Here is a 24,002-nt window from a genome sequence, read left to right as displayed (position 1 = left end):
GTTCTTTATACGGAGTTTTGTGAAGTTTTGGTATCCAGTATAATGACGGTAAACTTTCTTCGTTTTCTTTGATTTTGATACCAAAAGATAGAAGGACAGATTTATGATTTTGTAAAATTTCATCCTTTGTAAATGATTTTAAAGAATATGTAGGATTACCTATATGTGTGTTCATAAAAAAATACAGACTTATTTCCTTTATATAAAAATAAGGAGATGTGGTATGACAACTATCCACCGAAGTTCAAATGAAGAGGACGAAAGCAATTATAAGCAATCGAACGGCCTTCAAAAATGTAATTTTAAACCAAAGTGACTCTCTGTTTTATATTAAGAAATGAGTATGAAGTTACTTAGTTACCCAAGGGAAAACTCTTAAAAACATTCTTATTCACGATGTAGCAATGAATATTCTAAACTTTTCCGTAATATGTTACCTGTAAAATGGCGCAAATGTAGTTTTTATCTTCTGGCGCAAATGAAATATAACCTTGTGGCGCAAATAAAAGATTTGTAAAAATTGGCGCAAATGCAATGCGCCCGCGACTGTCATACAAGTGAGAGGTTTAGCTAGATATAAAACCAGGTTTAATCCACCATTTTCATCATAAGGAAATATCAGTACCAAGTCAGAAATATGCTTTATTCGTTTTCAAGACAAAACAGCCAAACCAAACACGCCTGAACAGAAAAACACACCTTAACATAAATAGGTGTACCCGACTTTGTCTTTTCTATTAGATTATTGCCCATTTTAAAGATTGTTTTCCCAAAAAACTGTTTGTTTAGTTTAGTTTAAGCATGCAGGAAAAACCAAGAACGTCAGATATTAGGATGATGATGATGATGTGCGTTTTACCTATGTTGATATAATATGACAAGCAATCCCTTTGATCTCTTTATAAAATTTAATATGTACATTTTGATCATATATAGAAAAGAGTAACTTTTCCAAAAACCAATAGTTTTATGTTCAAATTACACACTTCGGGAAGCCATCTGCGACCATTAAACAGAATAGCCCTTTCATTTAAATGGAAATGAGAGTCAAAGAAAAAATGGAGCATGTCATCAATATCCAATCCACATCTACATGTTGGATCATATATAAAAAAGAGAGAAGAGATTGAATTTAATTTACACTAAATACCGAGGTTTAAAATTGAAAACAAGTTAAGTTCTCTAATTAGACACAGAAGTGCAGGCTGATATCCAGTTGAAATTAAACAAGAGAAGTAGAACTCTTTATAAGAAAAGGTAAACATGGCCAAGTTGGTATATTTGAATTGTTTACATCTGTGTCTAAGGGCTTTAAAAGTTAAATGTAGGTGCATAATTTAGGATTTTTTGCATCTTATTTCCGTATTTATACTTTAATTATAGTATGGAGGTTCGAGATATCTGTAAACTGTTACCTTTAAGACAGATTTTCACAAAACAGCTGAATATTGTAGGTGCATATATATGTGGACCTTTTTTGTGCATCAGCAAAAATTCCGCCGAAAAAAATCAACAGAGGGATACAATATCGATCTTTTTAAAGCATTAATTTGCATCTCTGACCCGGAAACAGCTTTTTTTGGGGTATTAATGTTGGTAAAGTTGACATTCAATACCCACATCTCCTCCATAACAATGACCATAAAAAGATAAGGAATAAATATTATGTTTACACTGTATTACTACAGTAACACTGTTTTTTTTTTATTATTTTGAACCAATGAAATGTATTTTATCCATGTTTACGAAAGTGTTAACATGAATTATCATTGATATGGTCATAATAACAAATTAACTGTTCACAAATTTCGAAATTTTCGAAAGATTAATGATTTTCTAACCCAGGAATTTATTATCTTACCTGTATTTGGCAAAATCTTTCGGAATTTTGGGATCTCAATGCGATATAATTTCGAACATTATTTGGCCTCTTTAACTTTTTTAATCGAGCGACACTGATGAGTCTTTTGAAAACGAAACGAGCGTCTGGCGTACAACAAAAAAAAAAACAAAACTAAAAACACAAAAAAAAAAAAAAAAAAAAAAAAAAAAAAAACAACACAGCAATCTTTCATGTGTTATTTTAATTCAATCTAAATCGCAGTAACTTAAGTCAAGTTGATCATGTAAATGTATAAATAAGAACAACCAAACTCTTATTATTGTTCCACCTAAAAACCCGTTGAACTTGTTTAAAACCTGATTTGTATATGTTACAGGCATTTTGTAATATTACTGAATTTTCAGGCAGTTTATAAAATGCCTATCCTTGACAGGCATTATATGAAATGACTAAACATACCAAACATTTTGTAAAATGACAAATTGCCTGTTAAGTTTCAAATAATATGTAGAAAAAAAAAATATCACTCAGATACATATGACCAAACCACTATACCTTGCAATAGATATAACTAATGGTTCAGTAAAAATTGATTTATTCTTCAAATACCAGCTGGGACAATTTGTATGTATATAACTAGTTTGTTTTAATAAAACTACGTTTAGTATGTACTCACTGTATTTCAGATAGTAATTTTATGATTTTATGATATTTTTGTTATGATGACAGAAGAACAACAATAGAATACAAAGTTTACCAACCAATTTTTCGAAAATCTAGATTCAAATTAGAAGTGATTAATAATATAAAGCAGAGATCAATACGGACGTTTTTTGTTTGACTGATTGTTGTTTGCTTGTCCTTAGTAGCAAATATTTCAGTCATATTTAGGACAAGACATAATTGGTTTAAAATCAAATAGGCAAGTTCTGCAATAGATTGACCCAGATAAAGGCCGGGAATTTCGACCGCAGCTTGAAATGAAGTTATGTTGGATAGGGACAGAAAGGTTGCCTTCCAACAGGCCAGCTACGGAACGATCAGGGAGTTCTTAACGTGCAGTGATTGTGGTACTCTCCTAACATGAGGCATCATATTTACCCCTATATAATGGTTTTCACCCTACAAGGCCGTGTTTTGTTTTGATGCCAAGATATCAGTATATTGATCTTCACTGCCTCAAGGCAATTCTTGGGTCCTTTCTGATAAATTAGTAACAGTAGTTAACCAATTTTAAAAACTGGAAAATCGATCAAAGAGACAAGGTAACACACTTAACCAGAGGATAAAAGAAATCCCATGAACTTCATAAGAAGCAAGACGGGGTGCGTTGACAGCGTAAGCGTCTCCTGCCTTGCATGCATCACCCGCCATACGAAGATCTGCTTCAGCCTGTTGAATTGTATGATAAGTCAACAGCTGTAAATCTACCTAATCATGCAAATGTTACTTAAGAACACGATGTTTTGCTTTTTTCATTGGGTGTGAGTTTGAAAAACACATACAAAAATCTTTTTAAATATTTCAAGGGCAGAACTAAAACGGTTCTAAGATTGAAGGCTAATTACCCTGGATAACATACACAACAAATATTTTACTTTTGAAGTTATACACAATAAAGATCCACATGTAAAGTCTGTCGTCAAGTGCTTTCAGTAAATATTTGTTATTCAAACATACCTACTCTGTTGTTATGACTCATTAGAAAAAGGCATTTTACCTGATCCATTCATTCATTTCTTTCTACTGTGATTTTTTAATGTTATAATCAACATGTAGCCTAAATATATAAAACTAATGAAACCTGAAGCGATATGTTGTATGACATATTTTTGCTTTAAACGTTTTCAAGAAAAAACAGTTAACTCAAATACGCCTGGACATAAAAAGGTGTACCGACTTTCTCTATTCGATGACATTAATGCCAATTGTGAGGATTTTTTCACAAAAAACTGCTACGCGGACAGAGAAGCAAATAAATTCTTTAAAAAGATCCATCTTTTATCTTTCTGTGGACTTTATGCTGATGCGCAAAAAAGATCCACGTGTATTTGCACTTACCTTAATCGCCTGTTTTGTGAAAATTTGTCTTTAATATAAAAGTTTACAAACATCCCGAAGCTCCATACTATAATTAAGTATAAACACGTATATAAGATGCAAAACATTCCAAATCATGCACCTACATCAAACTTGAAAGCCCATAGAAACAAATGTAAACAATTCAAATATACTAATTTGACCCTTTTTACCTTCTTTAAGGTTCATCTAAAGGAATTGAAAAATATTGCCGTGTTAACACCAAAAAAATCTACTTTGAGTACAGATAAACTGATGCATCTAGGAAAGTTTTAAGGCCTGGCTGGACCTAGATATATAAAAGTTATATTCAGCTTATGTTTCAGAAAATTAAAAACATATCTGGATTTTGATGTGCATTTTTTCCAGTCTGCAGTAGATAGCAAAATAAACTAATACACGAGTTTCATTTGATACGGTCCACTCAGTTCCACAGATTAAATCACCTATTGTTTGCAGATGTCTATTTTCCAACTATTGTCCATTTGAAATCAATACTACTCAAAAAAAAATTATATGAGGGGACCTTCTCAAACCTCATTCCCAATTTAGTTTATTTCGACATCCTCTGCAGGAATGAAAAAAAAAATGAAAAGAAAAATCCAGTTAAGTTTTTAATATTCTAAAACTTAAAATGCATTTAAATTATATATATCTAGGTCCAGCAATGCTCCAAAAACTTTTCCAGGTGCACAGGTTTGTCTGTACTCAGAGTGAAATTTGTGTTGTAAAATACGGCCATATTTGCTAAAAGGTTATGATGAACCTTAATAAAGAGTTCCATTTATTTTGCTTAATTACAACTGGATATCAACTTCGGTATATCTGGGTTTTGTTTAATTATAACAGTTAAGTCATAAATTAGGTCGTTGTTGTTTTTCTTTTAAATTGTTTCACATTTTGTCATGTTATTCAGGTAAGGAGCCTGTTATTCAGTGGTTGTCATTTGTTGCTGTATATCATATTTGTTTTTCGTTTATTTTTTGTACATAAATAAAGGCGTTAGTTTTCTCGTTTGAATTGTTTTACATTCGTCATTTCGGGGCCTTTTATACCTTACTATGCGGTATGGGTTTTGTTCATTGTTGAAGGCCGTGCGGTAGCTAATAGTTGTTAACTTCTATTTCATTTTGTATCTGGTGGAGAGTTGACTCATTAGCAATCATATCACATCTTCTTATTTTTATATTATATTACGATATCGAATATATCGGAACATGAATTAATTCTTCAGAATTTAAGCGATAAACATGAGACAGTCTGCATGGATATTGCTGTTTCTAGTTCCGCTGATTGAAGGCAATATACTCGAAGATGTAGTAAGTACATTTTTAGAAGCGTTTTATTGCCAAATGACAACACACATTCCGATTTTAGTAACAATTCAAATAAAATGTCAGAAAGAATAATAATCTTCATATCCTCAATTAACTAATAATGAAGTTGCTGTTCTTCAACTTAAAGTCAGAGTGTGCATTTAAAAATGGAGCAAAATCTCTCACCTCCCTTCAAATTTAAGACAGCACCCTGAGTGGATGTGATATTAATACACTATTATTTATATTTGGCAAAGATGCCAAACAAATACGGCAATTATCAAGCAGAAACAATACAAACATTTAGAGAACCATAGGACACAAAGATATATGTTAGAATAATTATCAAGTAATTACGTATTGATGAAATGAATAATTTATGTAAACTGCAAAATTTTTTATATACAACCTGGCAAAATGTGAAAAAATGATGTAGCATACACAAAAGAAGTTATGTCAAGAATAAAAGCGCCATAAATATCAAGCACGGGAAAATGTTTAACTCAAATCCTCCCACCCCAAAGCACAAGAGACAAACTTTGTAAATATAATGGCAAAGAAAGAACACATTATCAATAAAATGATCTCTCTCTCTCTCTCTCTATCCAGAGAGAATGTATAGGATTTTATTGCTTTTGCATTACATGTAAAATATTGACAAATACTTATTTAAGATGATTGTATCTTGTAGACTTCATTATTTTTTTTATCATCCAGATAAATAGATTTCAAAATGAAAAAGACAAAACAAATGTTTGTAGTATCCCAACTGATCGTCAACTTCTTAGATGTGACGTTCAACCGCTTCACAACGTGGTACCTGAAGGGACAATGTGCTCCTTTATAGAAACCGATTATTCTCGATCGGAAAGAGTTGTTGTGAATTATGTCTGCGAGAGTGGTATGCTTATTGCCATGAATCACATGCACAGAGGTGAGTGAGGATAATTTGTGATTAGTAAATTGTGTTTATATATCATTATACAATTTTGAAATGATTTGCTGTATACCTTATGTGAGTATTGAACAAATATAACTGACAGTTTGAAAAACACCAATTATATAATTTTACAATACAAAAGCTTTTTACATATACATGGTATTCATTACATGTTAAGAGATTTTAGCTGCCAGATTCATTACTCGCTAACTCATTGAATTAGAATAACGAATTCACTGACCTTTAATTAGATTGCAAAGTTCCATAGGGAGGATAATCAATGCATGAAATTATAATAGCATTTCGTGCGTATATAAGGACTAAGCGTCATTTAAGTCATCATTGAGATGATCTCCAAAAATACCGATTGTAATTTGTCCCGATTTAAACATACATATGAATTATAGTCAAACAAGCACGTGCAATTGTAAAATGACGTTTTTTTTAAAAATTTTTATTTCAAGTCACATATTAAAATAGAATTTATATTATCGTTTAACCTGTAAAAGAAAGATTTTGAGGTCCGAATCAGTCAACGAAATAGTTTTTCCTAGTGACTCACTAGTTCGAGCTGGACGTTCTTTTCTTTCTAATAACTGAACACGCAGAACACTTGCGGCAACCCAACTCTAACTAAGGATAAAAACATACGGACCCGAATGAGGTCAAATTATTGTCTTGTAAGACAATTATATATCAGCGATGTTTTTATAGTTTATTTTTACAAACTTGAGCCAAACTGGCTTTATACAGCGACTTTTATTTCAAAATTCCGCTTTTATTTGATTCAAACAAAAACGAAAAAACTGTATATTTTTTGTCTAAACCGTAGTTATTACCCCTTTAGTTTATAAACGAAAATGTCATATTTTTTTTCTAAAAAAAGAAATCGAACATCAATTTTAGGAGGAAATCAAAAATGTTGAAAAAGATGCTATGATTCACATGTCAGTGAAATTATACAAACTTCAGAAAGTTGTTTCAGTAGGCTTGGGTTTGACTACATAAGTAGTTTGCCATCGAGTTTTCCCCTTCTTCGCTGCTGTATTGGATCCCTGCGACGACGAGCGACTGTGACAAGATTAAAGTTCAACTTCGTAGCCCCTGTGCATATGTAGGAAATTCGTTGCCACAACCCTTTGAAGTTAGATAATGAAACTTAGCATGATTATTTACACCTACATAAGGGTGTGTCGGGAACAAGGAAGAAATGCATACATACAAAGTTATAAACAAGAAACTTAGTTGATAATTCATGTCATGTTTGGTTTCCTCGAAATACTTAGTTTTGTTAGATTTTCTTTAATACTTATGGATCGATGATGAATGTAAGGATATTCATATATTTATTTAATATGTTTCATACGTAAATGATAAAATGAAATCGAGCGTCCGGGTAATAAATAATCCAGGTGTTAATTACATAACTCCTGTGTGATTCAACACACTAGACACCAATGTAGACGCATGACAGATTATGCATTGACCGCAGATTTTTTTAATAATAACCATAGAGAACTGTAGAGTAACAAATATCGGCACTTTACCAATTAAAATTCTTTAATTGAATGATTAATGATAATGTCCAGCTGTAAATATTTCACTCTTGTTTAGGACTAATAGGTCGTTGCAGTATTGACATAAAACATGATGAAATTTATAATTTAATTATCAAAATATTTAGGCATAAGAGAAACATGTTATGCTACAGAAACTTGACTGACGTATTCAAATGAAAAGCTGTCATGTTATTATTACGAAATGACGCCATAATTATACTTAATTATCCAGGAAGTGCGCATGGCATACTGTGTGAATGCATGAGGATATTTTTTTCTAGTGGCACATTATTCAATGAGTTCTGTCATATTTTAAATGGAGAACAAAAACAAATCATATGCCACCCGCAGTTGACACGAAACACACGCAGCATGTTCAAGTGATAGTACATAACATGATAGTGTGTTTGTTGCTGTATATCATATTTGTTTTTTCGTTCATAGTTTTGTACATAAATTAGGCCGTTAGTTTTCTCGTTTGAATTGTTTTACATTTGTCATTGCGGGGCCATTTATATAGCTGATTATGCAGTATGATTTGCTCATTGTTGAAGGCCTTACGGTGACATATATTTGTTTACCTCTATGTCATTTGGTCTCTTTTGGAGAGTTGTCTCATTGGCAATCATACCAGATCTTCTAATATTTATACTTATTCAAATAACATATCGCACATTATGGATTAACAATCGAATGTTAAAGTATTATTTGATTCTTGCAAGTGCAGATTTAATGTCTAATTTAGAAGTTCTGATATAACGTATAAAACAATCAGATTTCCATCTTTCAAGTGTTTGTATCAAACTGTCCTCTATTCCTTGGGAACTGTCACTGTTAGTCGCGCCTATTCACAAGGAATGTCTGCTATAAAAGTTTTCGGTTTATCATAATGAAATAAGAATGGTTTACAACTTGTTAATGAAAACGTTCGAGTAAATGGTTTCATATTTTCCTCAACGAAATTAATGGCGGTTCTCACATTAGATACAGTGTAAGAATTTTAAGTTCTCGGGAATGGACAAAATATCTCTTTGTAAATGAACTTCGGTTGGACAATAAGTGTCATTCTTGTAGTTGATACAATATATTTGAAAACCTAATATCGGTGAAATAGTAACCCATCAACATTGTCAAGTTGTAATTATAAACTAAGAAGTAGATACTTATCAGCAAAAGTTTCTAATTGTAGTTTTTTACACGAGCGTGTGTATTTTTGTCACCTCAATGACTTTCCTTATGTCAGTTCTTCATATATATACAATACAAGTATCAATGATCCAATTGGTTGAATGAACAATATTCACAGAGCATCTCCTCCGTATTCCAAATATGAAATAAACAAAACCAATGTAAACTATCTTATTACGCTTACTTAGTTAAACAACTTCATAGGAACTATTTTATCACGAAAACCGTTTCAAACAGTCAAAAAGAAACAGAGAGAAATGCAACTGGTTACTTCCTGTACATTAACAGAAACCAGTGTAACTTATTGAGCACTGCTCTGTAAGACTGAAAGCTTGTATAAAATCATAAAGTTTGATTAAATTCCTTTCAAAATTTTGATACTAAGAAAAGGGATGTTGTGATTTAGTCTATACATATATTGGAAGGATGAATACCATGAATATAAAATGTTAGAAGAATCAATACAAAACAATATTGTATAAACCCAACTTTAAAAACATTCACCTGAGCAAATATTTGAAAATACACCATTTAATCATATTACCTTAAACTTTGTTAAAGTATTAACGCGAAGTCTATAATGCACTGTGCGGATGAACGAAAATTCAGTTGCAACGATCACGGTACCTATCCAGTGCAAGTTAGGTTGTTCTTTTTCTCCTTGACCTTTATTTCATACATAGGATAAAATCATCTATATTAACGAATGAAATTTAGTAAAAATAAAGTTATTTTTTTTCTTCACAGGAACCGGCGAGCATCGTGTCATACGGAAAAGATTTATCGGTGCTTTAATTGGTATCATAGGAATTGTAACTAGCATTGGATCTATAGTATGTGGTCTGTTTTGTCCAAGCGGTTCAAGTAGTTCAGATGGCAGCAGTAATTCAGGTAATAAAAAATAATAGTATGCTACAGATTTCCGGGAGAATGAGACGTGTTTCTGGAACTACGTCATCAGGTACGTTCGAGACAAGCATTTTGAAAGTCAAAAATACTAAATGTTGAGGTCGTTGATAAAGCATGCTATTTATATTACCAGTACTGTAGTTATAGCTTCATCACACATTTTGGTTTTACTCATAAATACATGTAACTCGATATAACCTTGGTTATTATGTAATCGTTTACTTTTTTTTATTAATTGGAAGTTTCCAGATAACCTTGAAACAAAAGAAATTATTTCACGTAATCATAACATTCACGTAGGTAAACGATGCATGGTTTACAGATTAACTAATAAAAAAGAATCAAATTGTCTTTAAAACTATCATAATTTTCGATATGATGAAAAGATTGAAAACATAAAATTGAAAATGGAAATGGGGAATGTGTCAAAGAGACAACAACCCGACCAAAGAGCAGAAAACAGCCGAAGACCACCAATGGGTCTTCAATACAGCGAGAAAATCATGCACCCGGAGGCGTGCTTCAGCTGGCCCCTAAACAAAAATATGTACTAGTTCAGTAATAATGGACGTCATACTAAACTCCGAAATATATAAAAGAAACTAAAGTTAAAAATCATACAAGACTAACAAAGGCCACTAGCTCCTGACTTGGGACAAGCGCAAAAATGCGGCGGGGTTAAACATGTTTTTTGAGATCTAAACCCTCCCCTATACCTATTGCCAATGTAGAAACAAACACACAGCAATACGCACAGTAAAACTCAGTTTAAAAGAGGTCCGAGTCCGATGTCAGAATAGGTAACAAAAGAAACTAAACAAAACGACAATGATACATAAATTAACAAAGGACTACTAGCAGTAACTGACATGCCAGCTCCAGACCTCAATTAAACTGATTGAAAGATTATGTCTTCATCATATCATATCATTGAATATCAAGCACAATCCCTCGCGTTAGGGGTTTAGTATCATACCATCATAAAATATATGAGAAGAACATAACCCGTATCATGCCAACAACTGAAATACGTTGTTACATATACGAGCGAATCATACAAGTTGAGATATATAAACACCATAAGATGGTGACAAGGGAACGTCACCATCTAAAAATGGATAATTAACATAGGAAAAGACAAATCATCTCGTTTTATCATAAATTTTGGTATTAGGCTTCCCGTTAATGATATAGATATCAAGATCTAGGAAAGGGCAGTGTTCATTGTTAGTATTAGCTTTATTTAAAGTTATTTCAACAGGAAAAATCTCTTTAGTGTACATACTGAAGTCGTCATTATTGAGAGCCAATATATCATCCAAATATCTAAAAGTATTATTAAATTTTTGTATCAGATGTTGTTTCGATGGGTCTTTGCTGATTTTAGTCATAAATTGTAACTCATAACAATACAGAAACAGGACCGCAATAAGTGGTGCACAGTTAGTCCCCATTGGAATTCCGGTAACTTGACGATATACGGAATCTCCAAAGTGAACAAACATGTTATCTAGTAAAAATTCAAGGGCAGTTATAGTATCAAAGCATGTCCAATTGACATAGTTCTTTTGTTTGTTGTTACTAAAAAATGACATTAAAGAGTTTGAACATATATATTCGAATCCTGACTTTTTAAATAACCTATAATACACTTATTTTCAAGACTTCTCCATAAAAAACGATAATTTGTTCTGTAAACGATATGTTGTAGCTGTTCTACTCTTTCAAATGTATGTGAAAAATACACAGCAAACATCTTGTTTTGTGTGCGGTTAACAAATACAACTTTTCGACAATTCAAAATGTCAATTTTACGATTTCTTTTCTTACTTTTTTTTACCTCACCTTCTAATCTTGTTGCAGGGCAAACTTTCTGTCTCATTCCGACGTGATCTTTTTTTCCAATTTCAGTCTAAATTTCCTGCCCCTTATCCCATGCGAACAACTTTGCAGTATCTGTTTAATTTACTGATATTTTGTTGTTATCCCTTGATATTTTTAAATATTTGCAACTGGACGTCAAGCAAACAGCAATTAATCTGAGCCCTTACCATTAACAATATTTGATAAACTTTCTCTCTAAGCTTGCAAAAAAAAACGTAGTTGTTGGGTACAATAGTGGAACAGGAGTTGCTAACCCTACTGGGTCAACTGATGATTTCCCATGTTTGTGAAGGGTTTCGTACTGCTCTTAAGTTTTCTTTTTAGTGCTTTGCAGACTGTTTATTTGTGTTTTAATCTTTTTCTTTTAGGATGTGTAGATCTTTTTTTACAACTTGATATAATTTTACCTCTTAGTATATATCCCTGCCTTTTTGTGATTCAAGTGGTAAAATATTTTGTTTTTATTTTAAAGGCCTCTAATTATCCGCTTGTAAGTCCTGTCCACTCTCTAACTTTTAAACGCTTTAGAGTTTAATAATGAAACTTGACATGATTATTCACAACTTCTAGAATGAGTGTCGCATCAAGAGAAGAAACCTCCTTGAGTGAAGTTCAAGGTCAAAAACTTTCTTATACTTAGTAACGCCTGTGCATTTGTAAAAAAAAATGTTTCCGTTCTCTTACTTTAAAACTCTTTGGAGTTTGATAATGAAACTTAAAAAGATTATTGACTGTTACTAAGTATGTCGCATACATAAAAGAAAACCCTTCAGTGAAGGTTAGGGTCAAAACCTTATTTCCTCCAATGCATACGTAGAAAAATCATTCCCTCTCTCTTACTCTAAAACTCTTTGGTGTTGATAATGAAACTTGACATCATTCACCACTAAAAGAAGGTACTTCGTTTACAAGGAACGACCCCCTACAGGGAAGGTCAAGGTAAAAAAAAACTTAGTTCGACTAAGTAATCCCTGTTTATATGTAGAAAAATCATTTCCGCTTCAAAAACCTTGCAGTTGAGTAATGAAATTTTACATTATTATCACCACTACTTAAATGTGTGTCGAGTACAAGGAAGAAAACTATACGAACAAAAACTTTGTCCATCTAGCCATCGCTGTGCATATATGCTAAAATGAATTCAGCTTTGAAATCCATCACAGTTAGGTGGTGTAGCAGACGTTTTCTGTCTTTCGATGAATATAAGCTCTGTTCAAATTAAAAAGCAAGTCACAATTTACTTAATAACTCGAGCGTGCCACTCGGTGATGGCTCTCATCATTATCCTCTAATTTTTGTTATTTTAGTCCCTTACTTTTTTACAAAAAAGTATTTTTTTAATATTAGTGAACCAACCACCAACTATAACCTGTCCAGATGTTGTTGATAAATTTATAACCAGCCGATTGCAAGATACCATAGTCATTACATGGGATGAACCAACAGCTACTGATCCCGAAGGCGAAAGTGTTGAGTGAGTTTTGTCAAATCTAAATGAATTAAATTGAATTTTACTACATTGAAAGCAACTTGAAAGGCAAAGGTCAAATTTATTATTTTTTAATTCAAGCAAACTAAATCCTGTGATTTGTTTTGTTTATACACAAAGTAAGGTTTGAACTCCAACTATCTTAATTGACTGTACTACTCAATTTTGGCTGTACGGTATTATTAAATATAATTATGTAGCTACATGTTCACAATTAATAACTTTTATATTGATATGTTTGATTTTGTAGCAACACATGTTACTGTTATAAACATATGGCTTTTTAATTGTATGCTATCACAGTAGTAAAGATGTTTATTCATATATAAGTTTGGATTCTACAACTACGCTTGCAGGATTTAATTTTGTTTGATTTTTGTTTGAATTTCTGTAATCATTATCATGTACGTACAATAATACACAGTGCTATCCGGAACTTATTTTACAAATCTTGAAAACCGCTTGTCTCACACGTAGTGATAGGGGGTTGCTTTCTCATTTTCTCATATTGTTTGATCAATTTGTTATTTTCATATTGTATTATGGTGCTCTTGTTGCACACATTGTGCCTGAGTGTACAGTAATAAACGAAACTAAATTTTCGTATGTCTTTATAGAATTTCAAGAACAGGTGATCAGTCAGGATCATCCTTTGGAAGTGGTAGCCATGTCATTACATACACAGCATCAGATGACAAAGGAAACAAAGACACGTGCAACATTAGATTTCAAGTTTCAGGTCAGTTTCGGCATTACTTCATCTTTCTATCGTTTGCAAAAAATGTTTTTTTTATCTTGATGTATACTTGAAACTATTAAAGTTTACACGAGATATCGAATTAAATGCCTCCATTCGGCGTGTGTTTGTTCGTATTTTTGCATCCTTTAAGAGAAACAGGAGTCCTCTATACTATTGACTGCAAGATATGTCAATCTAGGTGGACATATTTCTATACTCTCGGTCAACCCATGGAGTTAATCAAATATAGGATCATATCGTAATGTGCCAAATTTTAGTGTTTCCCTGCCCTTTGCTTTTAATATATTATCAAAAAGTTCATAAACGTCTTTATTTGATTAACGTTTGTAAGTTTGATTTGAAATGCATTTCCATTATTCTTTTATTCGCAATGTATTAAAAGAGTAAATTCTTCATTTTCTGAAACAGGTTATTTGATTGCATTGACAAACCAACCGTTTTGGCTCTGGAAAAAACATATCGGTATTAATTAACTTTGGTAAAAGTGTAAATATCTATTAAATGTACACTCAGTTATGTTATGAGAGTAATGAATACTCTATAATATATATATATATACATACACAACTCGTCTTAACATCAGCCCAACAATGCTTGATCTGTAAATTTGCTTTCGCAAATTTTTTGTTTTTCCCTCGCCGGGATTCGAACTCATGCTACTGAGATATCGTGACACCAAATCGCCTGCACTGTATCCGACGCACTAGACCACACGACCACCTAGGCTTCAAAATAAAGCTTTCGGTGGCCGGGTGTTACCTTTCCTCGTCAGTTTTAATCTAGCGTCGTAATACAGTACATGATATATAAGGCATGAAGATGGAATTGTTACAGATCATCTGAAATATCTATTGTAAAGGATCCTACAAATTAATGCAAGATACAGTCATAGAAATAATTATATTTATAAGTACGTCTGAACCAGTGACAACTCTACAACAGATTTATCCATCGGATCACCAGCAGTGATGGTGATACATGGCTGTGTACATTCTGTATATATAACATGTACAACTCGTCTAAACATCAGCCCAACAATGTTAGATCTGTAAATTTGCTTTTGCAAATTTTTTGTTCTTCCCTCGCCGGGATTCGAACTCATGCTACTGAGATATCGTGACACCAAATCGCCTGCACTGTATCCGACGCGCTAGACCACACGACCACCTAGGCTTAAAATAAAGCTTTTGGTGGCCGGGTGTTACCTTTCCTCGTCAGTTTTAATCTAGCGTCGTAATACAGTACATGATATATAAGGCATGAAGATGGAATTGTTACAGATCAGCTGAAATATCTATTATAAAGGATCCTACAAATTAATGCAAGATACAGTCACAGAAATAATTATATTTATAAGTACGTCTGAACCAGTGACAACTCTACAACAGATTTATCCATCGGATCACCAGGAGTGATGGTGATACATGGCTGTGTACATTCTGTATATACAACTCGTCTAAACATCAGCCCAACAATGTAAGATCTGTAAATTTGCTTTCGCAAATTTTTTGTTCTTCCCTATATATATAATTTCCACATATGTATTTGCAACATCAATCTCTATATACACGTAGCTCTCTTACTATCCCCTTAGGGTAAATTTCGGAAAGAGTCGTTTAACGATGTTCAAATCTCATAAATCGATTAAGAAAATGCAAATCAAGGTTACATTCAAAATTGTGTGAATCGCATCCAAAAGAAACAATACAGGGTAAATCGACTGGGTAACCGTATCCTGCTATGCATGCCTGACCACTATGCAGATTCACGCTTAGTCAAAATATATCAATCGGGAATAGGACATTATTGGTAGAATTACAGATCAGACGAAAATTCGGGCATCTTAAAGATCAAAGACCGCAAAAACATGTTGTTAGTGAGTTAAGACACAGACACATTGTATCGGGGTTCATAAACTGTCCAAGTTTCTCCGTCTGAAAGGCATAACTGCCCTTGGCGATTTTGGGTTTACAAATTAATTTCTTCAAGCTATAAACCCATACAGCAACTCTTAGATGGGTTTATACTTTGTCTGTAGGAAGGAAAATTTTGACCCTATCCAACATACCATAAAAGAGGGACGAAAGATACCAGAGGGACAGTCAAACTTATAGATCGAAAACAAACTGACAACGCCATGGCCAAAAATAAAAAGACAAACAGACAAATAATAGTACAGATGACACAACATAGAAAACTAAAGACTAAGCAACACGAACCCCACCAAAAACTGGGGGTGATCTCAGGTGCTCCGGAAGGGTAAGCAGATCCTGCTCCACATGTGGCACCCGTCGTGTTGCTTATGTTATTACAAATCCGGTAAATAGTCTAATTCGGTAGGTCACATTCGTGAAAAGGGAAGGGTATTGTAGTTAAGTCAAAAGGAACATATCCGATATCATCTGTGAAACTGTTATTCCATAACGGTCAACCAACTCGTGATGGCGTCCGTCAAATTTACGAAGGGATGATTTCAACTTCACCATTTGGAACTCTTGGTTTAATAGCTTCCTTGTGAGCAGCAATCCTCTATCAAGAAAATCATGATAGAAAATACAAGCCCGGGAATATCGTATCAATTGGGAGATATATACTCCGTATGCAGGCGCTGCTGGAATGTTGCTACATAGAAATTGAAAGTTCACAATTGGTAAGCTGAAATCATCTCTTTTGTCGTAAAGTTTTGTTTTCAACCGACCCTCATTGTCAATTTCTAGATGTAAGTCAAGATATGAGGCAGACTTAACTGTATCTGTAGTATCCTTTATCTCTAGTTCGATGGGATAGATTCGTTCAACATAGTCACCAAATTTTGTATTATTTAGTGAGAGAACATCATCTATATAGCGGAACGTAAAGTTAATAAATTGGCAGTGTCACTTCAAATGTCCCACATTTATCCACTTTACATAGCTTAACAATGAAATGTGCATTATAAAATTATTACAGAACGTTGAAAAACATTTATCTATCACAAACGTGTTTAGACAGGTTTGAAATAATTGAATTTTTTTTATTCACTTCGTATTAGGAACATTGTTGTCGCTTATAACACATAGTGTAATTAAAAATCTGTTGATATTTCGTCTTGATTCTTGAAAAAATACAGTTGACCGTTGGAATTATTATAACCTTTCAAGAAATCCCAAGAGGCAAGCTAGATGACAAAGTTCTCCGCTTTAAATGACCATGTTATGTTCAAATATTGACAACGTTTGGCAAAACATACACTTTTCTTGATTGGATAAATATGATTTCCCATTTTATGGATATCAAATGCGCTAAACAACAACAGCTTTATATACAAAACACAAATACAAAATTTCTTTATTCTGTCACATATATTTCCGAACAAGCTTATAATTCTACCAACGCCACAAAAATTGTTGTTTTAATTTTTAACATTCTTCCACTTTCATACAGTTCTTTATTCCATCAAATGGTAATCGTAGAAATAAACTATTAAAGAGGTTAACTACTAACTATCCTACTGCCTGTCGATACATTTATTTTTGGCATTGCACAAGTCATGTCTTCTTTGGCTGTCCATGACGTTAAAATACTAAATCCCTGGGATGTGTTTTAGTTGATTTTAGTCTCTGATGCATGATTTTTTATAATTAATTGTTTTTGGCTTTTAACTAGCTGTCAGGAACTGCGAGTACTCTCAAATCGTACTTTCTTGTTTATTTGACCTGTTGATATCAATTGTAATGCTTTTTTGTAACTTAATGTTTACTTATTCAGGGTTATATCTGTTCTATATACCAGCTTTGATAAGTATTTGGTATTACTATAAATGTTCACTTCTTCGTACTATGAACATCAAAATTATTTGTAAAAATATTTTCTTTCTCCATTGGAACTGTACACGTATACCTAACAACAAAATTATTTTCATTTACCTGTGTTTAAAGTAATTGCAAATGGCTGATATTTTTGTTCAAGCATATTGTTTTTCTTAAATTGTTTAACATTTCACAGCGGTATAACATGTTACTTTAATTATTCTTCCCTTAGTTTATTTATTTTGTATACCATTAAAACGTCTAAACCCGCTGAAATTGTTTGCACCTGTCCTAAGTCAGGAATCTGATTTTCAGTAGTTGTCGTTTGTTGATGTGGTTCATAAGTGTTTCTCGTTTCTCGTTTTTTATATAGATTAGCCCGTTGGTTTTCCCGTTTGAATGGTTTTACACTAGTAATTTATGGGGCCCTTTATAGCTTGCTGTTCTGTGTGAGCCAAGGCTCCGTGTTGAAGACCGTACTTTGACCTATATTGGTTTACTTTTATAAATTTTGACTTGGATGGAGAGTTGTCTCATTGGCACTCATATCACATCTTCTTATATCTATTAACATTTGTAATATTTAGATTTCCAATAGTCGAGTCTGAAATCGGTGCATATGTAGCTGTTTTAAGTTAAAACAAAATCAATATCTTTTTACGATTTCAGTAATCTACTGCTTGAAAAGTTTGTACCTTGAAAATGGGAAGATTGATTGTGATACATCAAGCCGTATATTCGGAACATCATGCATGTTTTCTTGTAACAATGGTTACCAACTATCATCTGACAACAGTTCTACAGTTGCATGTGACATTTCAAATTCCGAAGGAACCTGGGCACCTTCATCTCATGTTACATGTAATAGTAAGTGTGTGTATTTGTATAAAAATTAGATACTAAAAAAAAATACTAAAAGCCAATCAAATCACAAAACACCATAGAACACAGAAAATTTGAAATTCATCAATACGAAATGGGTGCTCTGGAAAAATGAGTGAGCAGTCCCTCCATCACTGTATTGGAGCACCTGCTGTCTTGTTCACGACAGACAAAAAGCCGGCAACATATTGATATCGATTTGAGTAGTACTTGATTGGCTTCATGCAAAATGTATGAACTGCATTAAATTTACAACAAGATACTATCTGAAAATTAACTTAAACCCTTGACTAGACTCGGTGTTTTCAGGTGCAGACTATTAAGATCATGTTTAACATTAAAATGGTCGTTTAACATTAAAATGAAAGCACTAGTGGTAAGTTCTATCATTTACTCTCTTTTGTTAACTCAAGATTACTGGAGGTAAACAATAGAAAATATAATGCTACAACATGTTCATTTGCATGTCCAAAATCACAAATATTGCCAATTGTTGTCTTAAGATATGTCTTAATATTTTGTGTCTTTTCTACAATCTAATCGAGTTGAACAGGCTTTAAAACGTGTCTCTATTTAACTGTAGAAAAGGTATGCCACTCACCTCATCATCCTTGCAATGGACGATCGCGATTAACTTGTTCCTCTGACAACTATGAGCACGGCACAATTTGTTATCCAGTTTGTAATGACGGGTATTCTACAGATTCCACTAAAAGCATAGTTTGTAATGGTGATCAGTGGACAGGTGTCATAGATCCTTGTTTAGGTATTAAAACACATTAATTTGTTAGATGATAAAGCCACAAAATCATGATTACACATTTTACCCTTTGCTGTGACGTAAAGTTATTTATCAACCGTAGTTTCTTCTTCTAAAACGCTTCACAAAACTAGTCACTGAAATACTGTAAAGTCAGTTGGTTAGAATTTAACCATTTTTTATGCATTTTAATATTTCATGTTTATATGAAAGAAAATAGTGGTATATATTTCTAACATAAAATTAAGTTGAGTTCTATATTATCTCGTCGAACAACATTTTGTTAAAAAAAAATTAATTGAAAAATGATACACACTAGAACAATGGACACATAGGGTTTGCAACTTTGTATATGTAAAAACCACGTTCGTATGCTGTAGGTTGTTATCCATGAAACTCAGACGATTTGTTCAGTTAACGTTGAGAGTAATAATTCATCAAAAACAGGCCTATAGTTTTGAAGGTCAGACGTGTGTTGCGTCTATATCAAACTTATCAGTGGTGCTCGAATCAACACAATAACATTTTTAAAGTTTTTTTGTTTTCATTTTTATTATTTTTTTCCGTTTTTCTTTCTTTCTGTGTTATTGTTGGACGGGTGTTTTGCAATGAGCACGCAATGTTTTTCTTACACTATTTTTACATCTTTTAATAGATGTCTTTAAAAAACACTTGATTCAAAATTTGGGTCTTTGATTTAAGCGGTTAAATTTACAGCTGACGTTTTTGACTATATTAATATATGGTATCTAGGTAGAATCTTTAGATTTTATGATATCAACAAATTATATTTTTGATTCTATATAAAAGATTCCGAAGAACCGAAATTTACCTTTTGCCCTACCACAATCCGTAAAATTGCCGATCGACCAAATGGAGAGACTATCGTTAAGTGGTCGACACCCATTGTGTCTGACAATTCCAAGAATGAAGAATCGTGTGGTTTTGGATCATCAGTTGAGATTCAGCAAATACAAGGATTACCATCAGGATCATCTTTTGAAGTTGGATATCATCACATTTTGTACAATGCTACAGATAGTTCAAGTAACATAGCCCAATGTACTTTTGTCGTGATCATTGAAGGTAAATATGTCAGAGTATAAATAAAGATATAACACTGAATTAATAAGTAATAGCCAATAAGAAAGCCGAAAGATACCAAAGGGACTTTCAAACATATTTTAAAATCAAAAACAAACTGACAACTCCCTGGTGATAAACGAAAAACGACCAAAAGACAAAAAACAGTATACAAAAAAACAACATAGAAACCTAAAGACTATGCAAAATAAACCCCACCAAAACATCGGAAGGTAAGGCAGATCCTGCTCACATATGACACCCGTCAACTAAGTATATGCATTTTTAAACAAGTATACACGAAAAGTGCAATAAAAATAAAACAATTAAAGATAGGGTTCACAAATTTCGTATGTATGTGTACAAAATAGTAATACAATTACAGTAATTTACGTACTTCATCAATAAAAAATCAAACAATACAGTTAACAAAATTCTATCAAGATGTTGTATTTTAAGAACAATTGATCTGATCAAATACAATGTATATATTATATTTTCAAATCAATCTGTTGAAAGAATTATCATGTGACCCTCTTGTAATGGACGATGAATTTGTATTGGTTACATGTCCAAACGGTTACACCTACGGGTCAACGTGTTCCCTTGCCTGTTTTATGAGTTACAAGCTAGTGGGTGATGTTAATGTTACATGTGAGAGAAATAAATCTGCAGAAGATAAATCATTTTGGAACTGGAACAATGAAACTCAGGCATTCTGTCAAAAACTATGTAAGTTAAGTAAAATTGTAAGTATACTCATTATGTATCGGCTATACAAGAACAATCACTTTTACAGATCTTTCTGTGTTAATTTTCAATAGTGCGCAGTCAAATGCCAAAGTGAGAATCCAACTAAAAGTCGAAAAAAGAAGAAAGGACAAACAGCAGTCTGCATAACACTTTATAAGAAACTAAGGACAATGATGAATCAGTGTTTGATCATTATAAACTTCAATTTGTATGTAAAAATACAGCAGCAAGTTAGTAGATAAAGATTGGTGTCTTCCTACACAGAAAACAGCAACACGAGCCGTACACAAACACGCGATGAATGTAAGTGCTACAGAATGGTTAGCGTATCCGGTTCCACTAGTAACACCCGTCGTATTGATGAAAAATATTCAGTGTCTGGCAATAACAAACATCTAATAATATAAGGTTGATGTCTTTTAGCTTACTCCAAGACGTCACGAAATTCATACACCAGCTATAGATGTAAAGTTTCTAACCCTTAAACCTGGAATATCGTATCAATTTTGAAATTAATACTTGATATACGAATGCGCTGTGAATGTTGCTACGCAGAAATGGAAAGTCCTCAATATCAGAATTGCACCTTTTGTCGTTATCGTTTATTTTTGACCATATTGTCAATTTCTAGATGCAAGTCGAGATATGATACGGACTTTACTGTATCAATTCTTTTACTTTATTTTAAGTTCGATATAGTAAAGGCAATTAAAACAATCACCAAATTTTGAATTATCAGTGAATGAACATCATCTTTATACAGGAACGTGAATTTAAATGATAATGTAACCTTCTTTTATTTTTTTTTTTAATAGCCCCTGTATTGCGTCTGCGTCATATGAATAAAGGAACAAGTTGACAAGAGAGGACGTCAGTTAGGTCTTATAGGAATGTCAACTGTATGTTGAATAAAAGTCTACCAAACGTAACAAATGTTATTGTCAATTAAGAAATAAAGGATCGTCATGATGTCATTTATCGGGAATATTTCGATTGAATCAAATTCTTTTGATACTAAAGTATGATTTGTCCTTTCTTAAAACAAGATATTTGCATCTTCGTTGGCCTTTCTTTTATGAAACAAAGGTGGACTAATTATTTCAGTTAAGAATGAGGAATACTCGTGTGTAAAGGTAGAGAAGTAAGATTTGTTATGGTAATGCACGAGGACTGGACTTAGATTGTATATACTACTAGAGGTCTTAATGGACAAATGGAAGTCATTTCTTTGAATATTAAGCCGTAATGGAATTTCTTTGACACAGATTACAATGCGTATCTTTTATTTTTGGTATCCAAAATCCCTTACATAATTTATTTTCCACAATGAATTATCTTGAAACCACGTGATTTCCGTTTTTGTTGAGTTGACACAGACTGAAAGGTAAAGGTAAAATTTCGTAAATTCATCATTTTTATATATCTTCCTGAAAGCAGGAGTTTACAATAAAAAAGTATAAAATACTCATGTATAAAAGGTGTTTTTGAACAGTACAGGTTTTTGGTTACAGCATGCCCAAAGCTACCTGTTCCTGAAGGTGGAGCATTGGCTTGTAGTACAGCCAGCGGTAGTGAAGTATGTACCATGTCTTGTTCAAATAAATATCAAGTTGCAAAAGGAACACCGATTACGTATATATGCAGTGATGAACAAATTTGGATACAAGGAATACCTCCAAATTGTACAGGTTAGAGACTAACTTTATGAACTGAAAATTCGTCTGTAAATTACATACCAATTCTGGTATTCTGATAATTGATTCACAGTCAATATTTTTCATCAAAACTGATTATTTACAGATACAAACTTAAACTTTCCAGATTCAAAAGCTTGTACAAACCACTAGTTGCAATTCGTATGTAATAAAGATGTTACTATGTTAATCAACGACAGACTCGACAAAGAAGGTATACCAAAGGGAAAAGAGATTTTCGAAAGTAGAATTCAAACATTTTCACTCGGCTGAATTTTTAAATACATTAACATGTGTTTATATACCGGTAATCTGCTCTAGACTAGACGTTTGAAGTAAAAAATCAACAAAAATATTTTGATATATTTACAATTTCTGAGGCCTTTATATATCAAAATAAAATCATGACTTGGTACAAAACAACATAACAAAAAACGTATTTTAATTTTACGAACGGTGGTGTGTATTTTGAGAATTTATTTTTATACTTGAAATTCAAAAAAATGTCAGACGTTGAAGAGTATTAAACCCAAATAACACTTACAACCACGAAAATTAGCTTAGAAACACTTGTGCACCGATAGCATAAAAAAGGTAAAATAACAAAAATACCGAACTCCAAGGAAAATTCAAAACGGAAGTCCCTTGACATTTAATCTGACAAATTTTACTTTGTTTTATTCAACTGAAAAAATTTCAACTGGAGGTATCAATGTCGACATAAAATCATGCAAATCCAGAAAAAATGACTACCCGACTAGTGAAGCACTTGAAGATTTGAAATCAGTCAGGTCTTCAATGACTCATAGATGTGTAACCCATATCCCTTCTTTTCTATTGGTTATCAAAATTTGTTGATTGATTATTGCTTAGTGTCGTGTCGCCGCAAAACGACTATATCGTGACGAAAATATTTAGGCAAACGGACCAAAGTTCAATCCGTTAATATCGCTAAATAATAAGACAATATTGCTTATATTTAGATACAATTTAATGTTAGAATTTAGGGGCATATAGTGCTAACCATATGTCATTTCGTCATTCTAAAATCAAACAAATGTCCGGACTTTATGTG

At 32.7% G+C, this 24,002-nt stretch overlaps 1 protein-coding gene across 1 annotated transcript in view; it reads left to right on the top strand.

Moving 5' to 3' along the window:
• The window catches only part of LOC127728948 (sushi, von Willebrand factor type A, EGF and pentraxin domain-containing protein 1-like), a 57,426-nt gene that overhangs the window by 20,181 nt on the left and 13,243 nt on the right, over positions 1-24,002 (top strand). The window contains exons 2-11 of the mRNA XM_052236527.1: positions 5,157-5,241; positions 5,956-6,172; positions 9,673-9,816; positions 13,066-13,192; positions 13,825-13,946; positions 18,425-18,622; positions 19,221-19,403; positions 20,208-20,483; positions 21,000-21,212; positions 22,745-22,921. Of these exons, the coding sequence (XP_052092487.1) occupies positions 5,173-5,241; positions 5,956-6,172; positions 9,673-9,816; positions 13,066-13,192; positions 13,825-13,946; positions 18,425-18,622; positions 19,221-19,403; positions 20,208-20,483; positions 21,000-21,212; positions 22,745-22,921 (1,726 nt within the window). The 5' untranslated portion in view covers positions 5,157-5,172. The remainder of the gene's footprint in view (positions 1-5,156; positions 5,242-5,955; positions 6,173-9,672; positions 9,817-13,065; positions 13,193-13,824; positions 13,947-18,424; positions 18,623-19,220; positions 19,404-20,207; positions 20,484-20,999; positions 21,213-22,744; positions 22,922-24,002) is intronic.

The sequence above is a fragment of the Mytilus californianus genome, unplaced genomic scaffold (genome assembly GCF_021869535.1).
Source record: "Mytilus californianus isolate M0D057914Y unplaced genomic scaffold, xbMytCali1.0.p SCAF_2, whole genome shotgun sequence".
NCBI lineage: Eukaryota > Metazoa > Mollusca > Bivalvia > Mytilida > Mytilidae > Mytilus > Mytilus californianus.
This window is presented reverse-complemented; position numbering and strand designations above follow the sequence as displayed.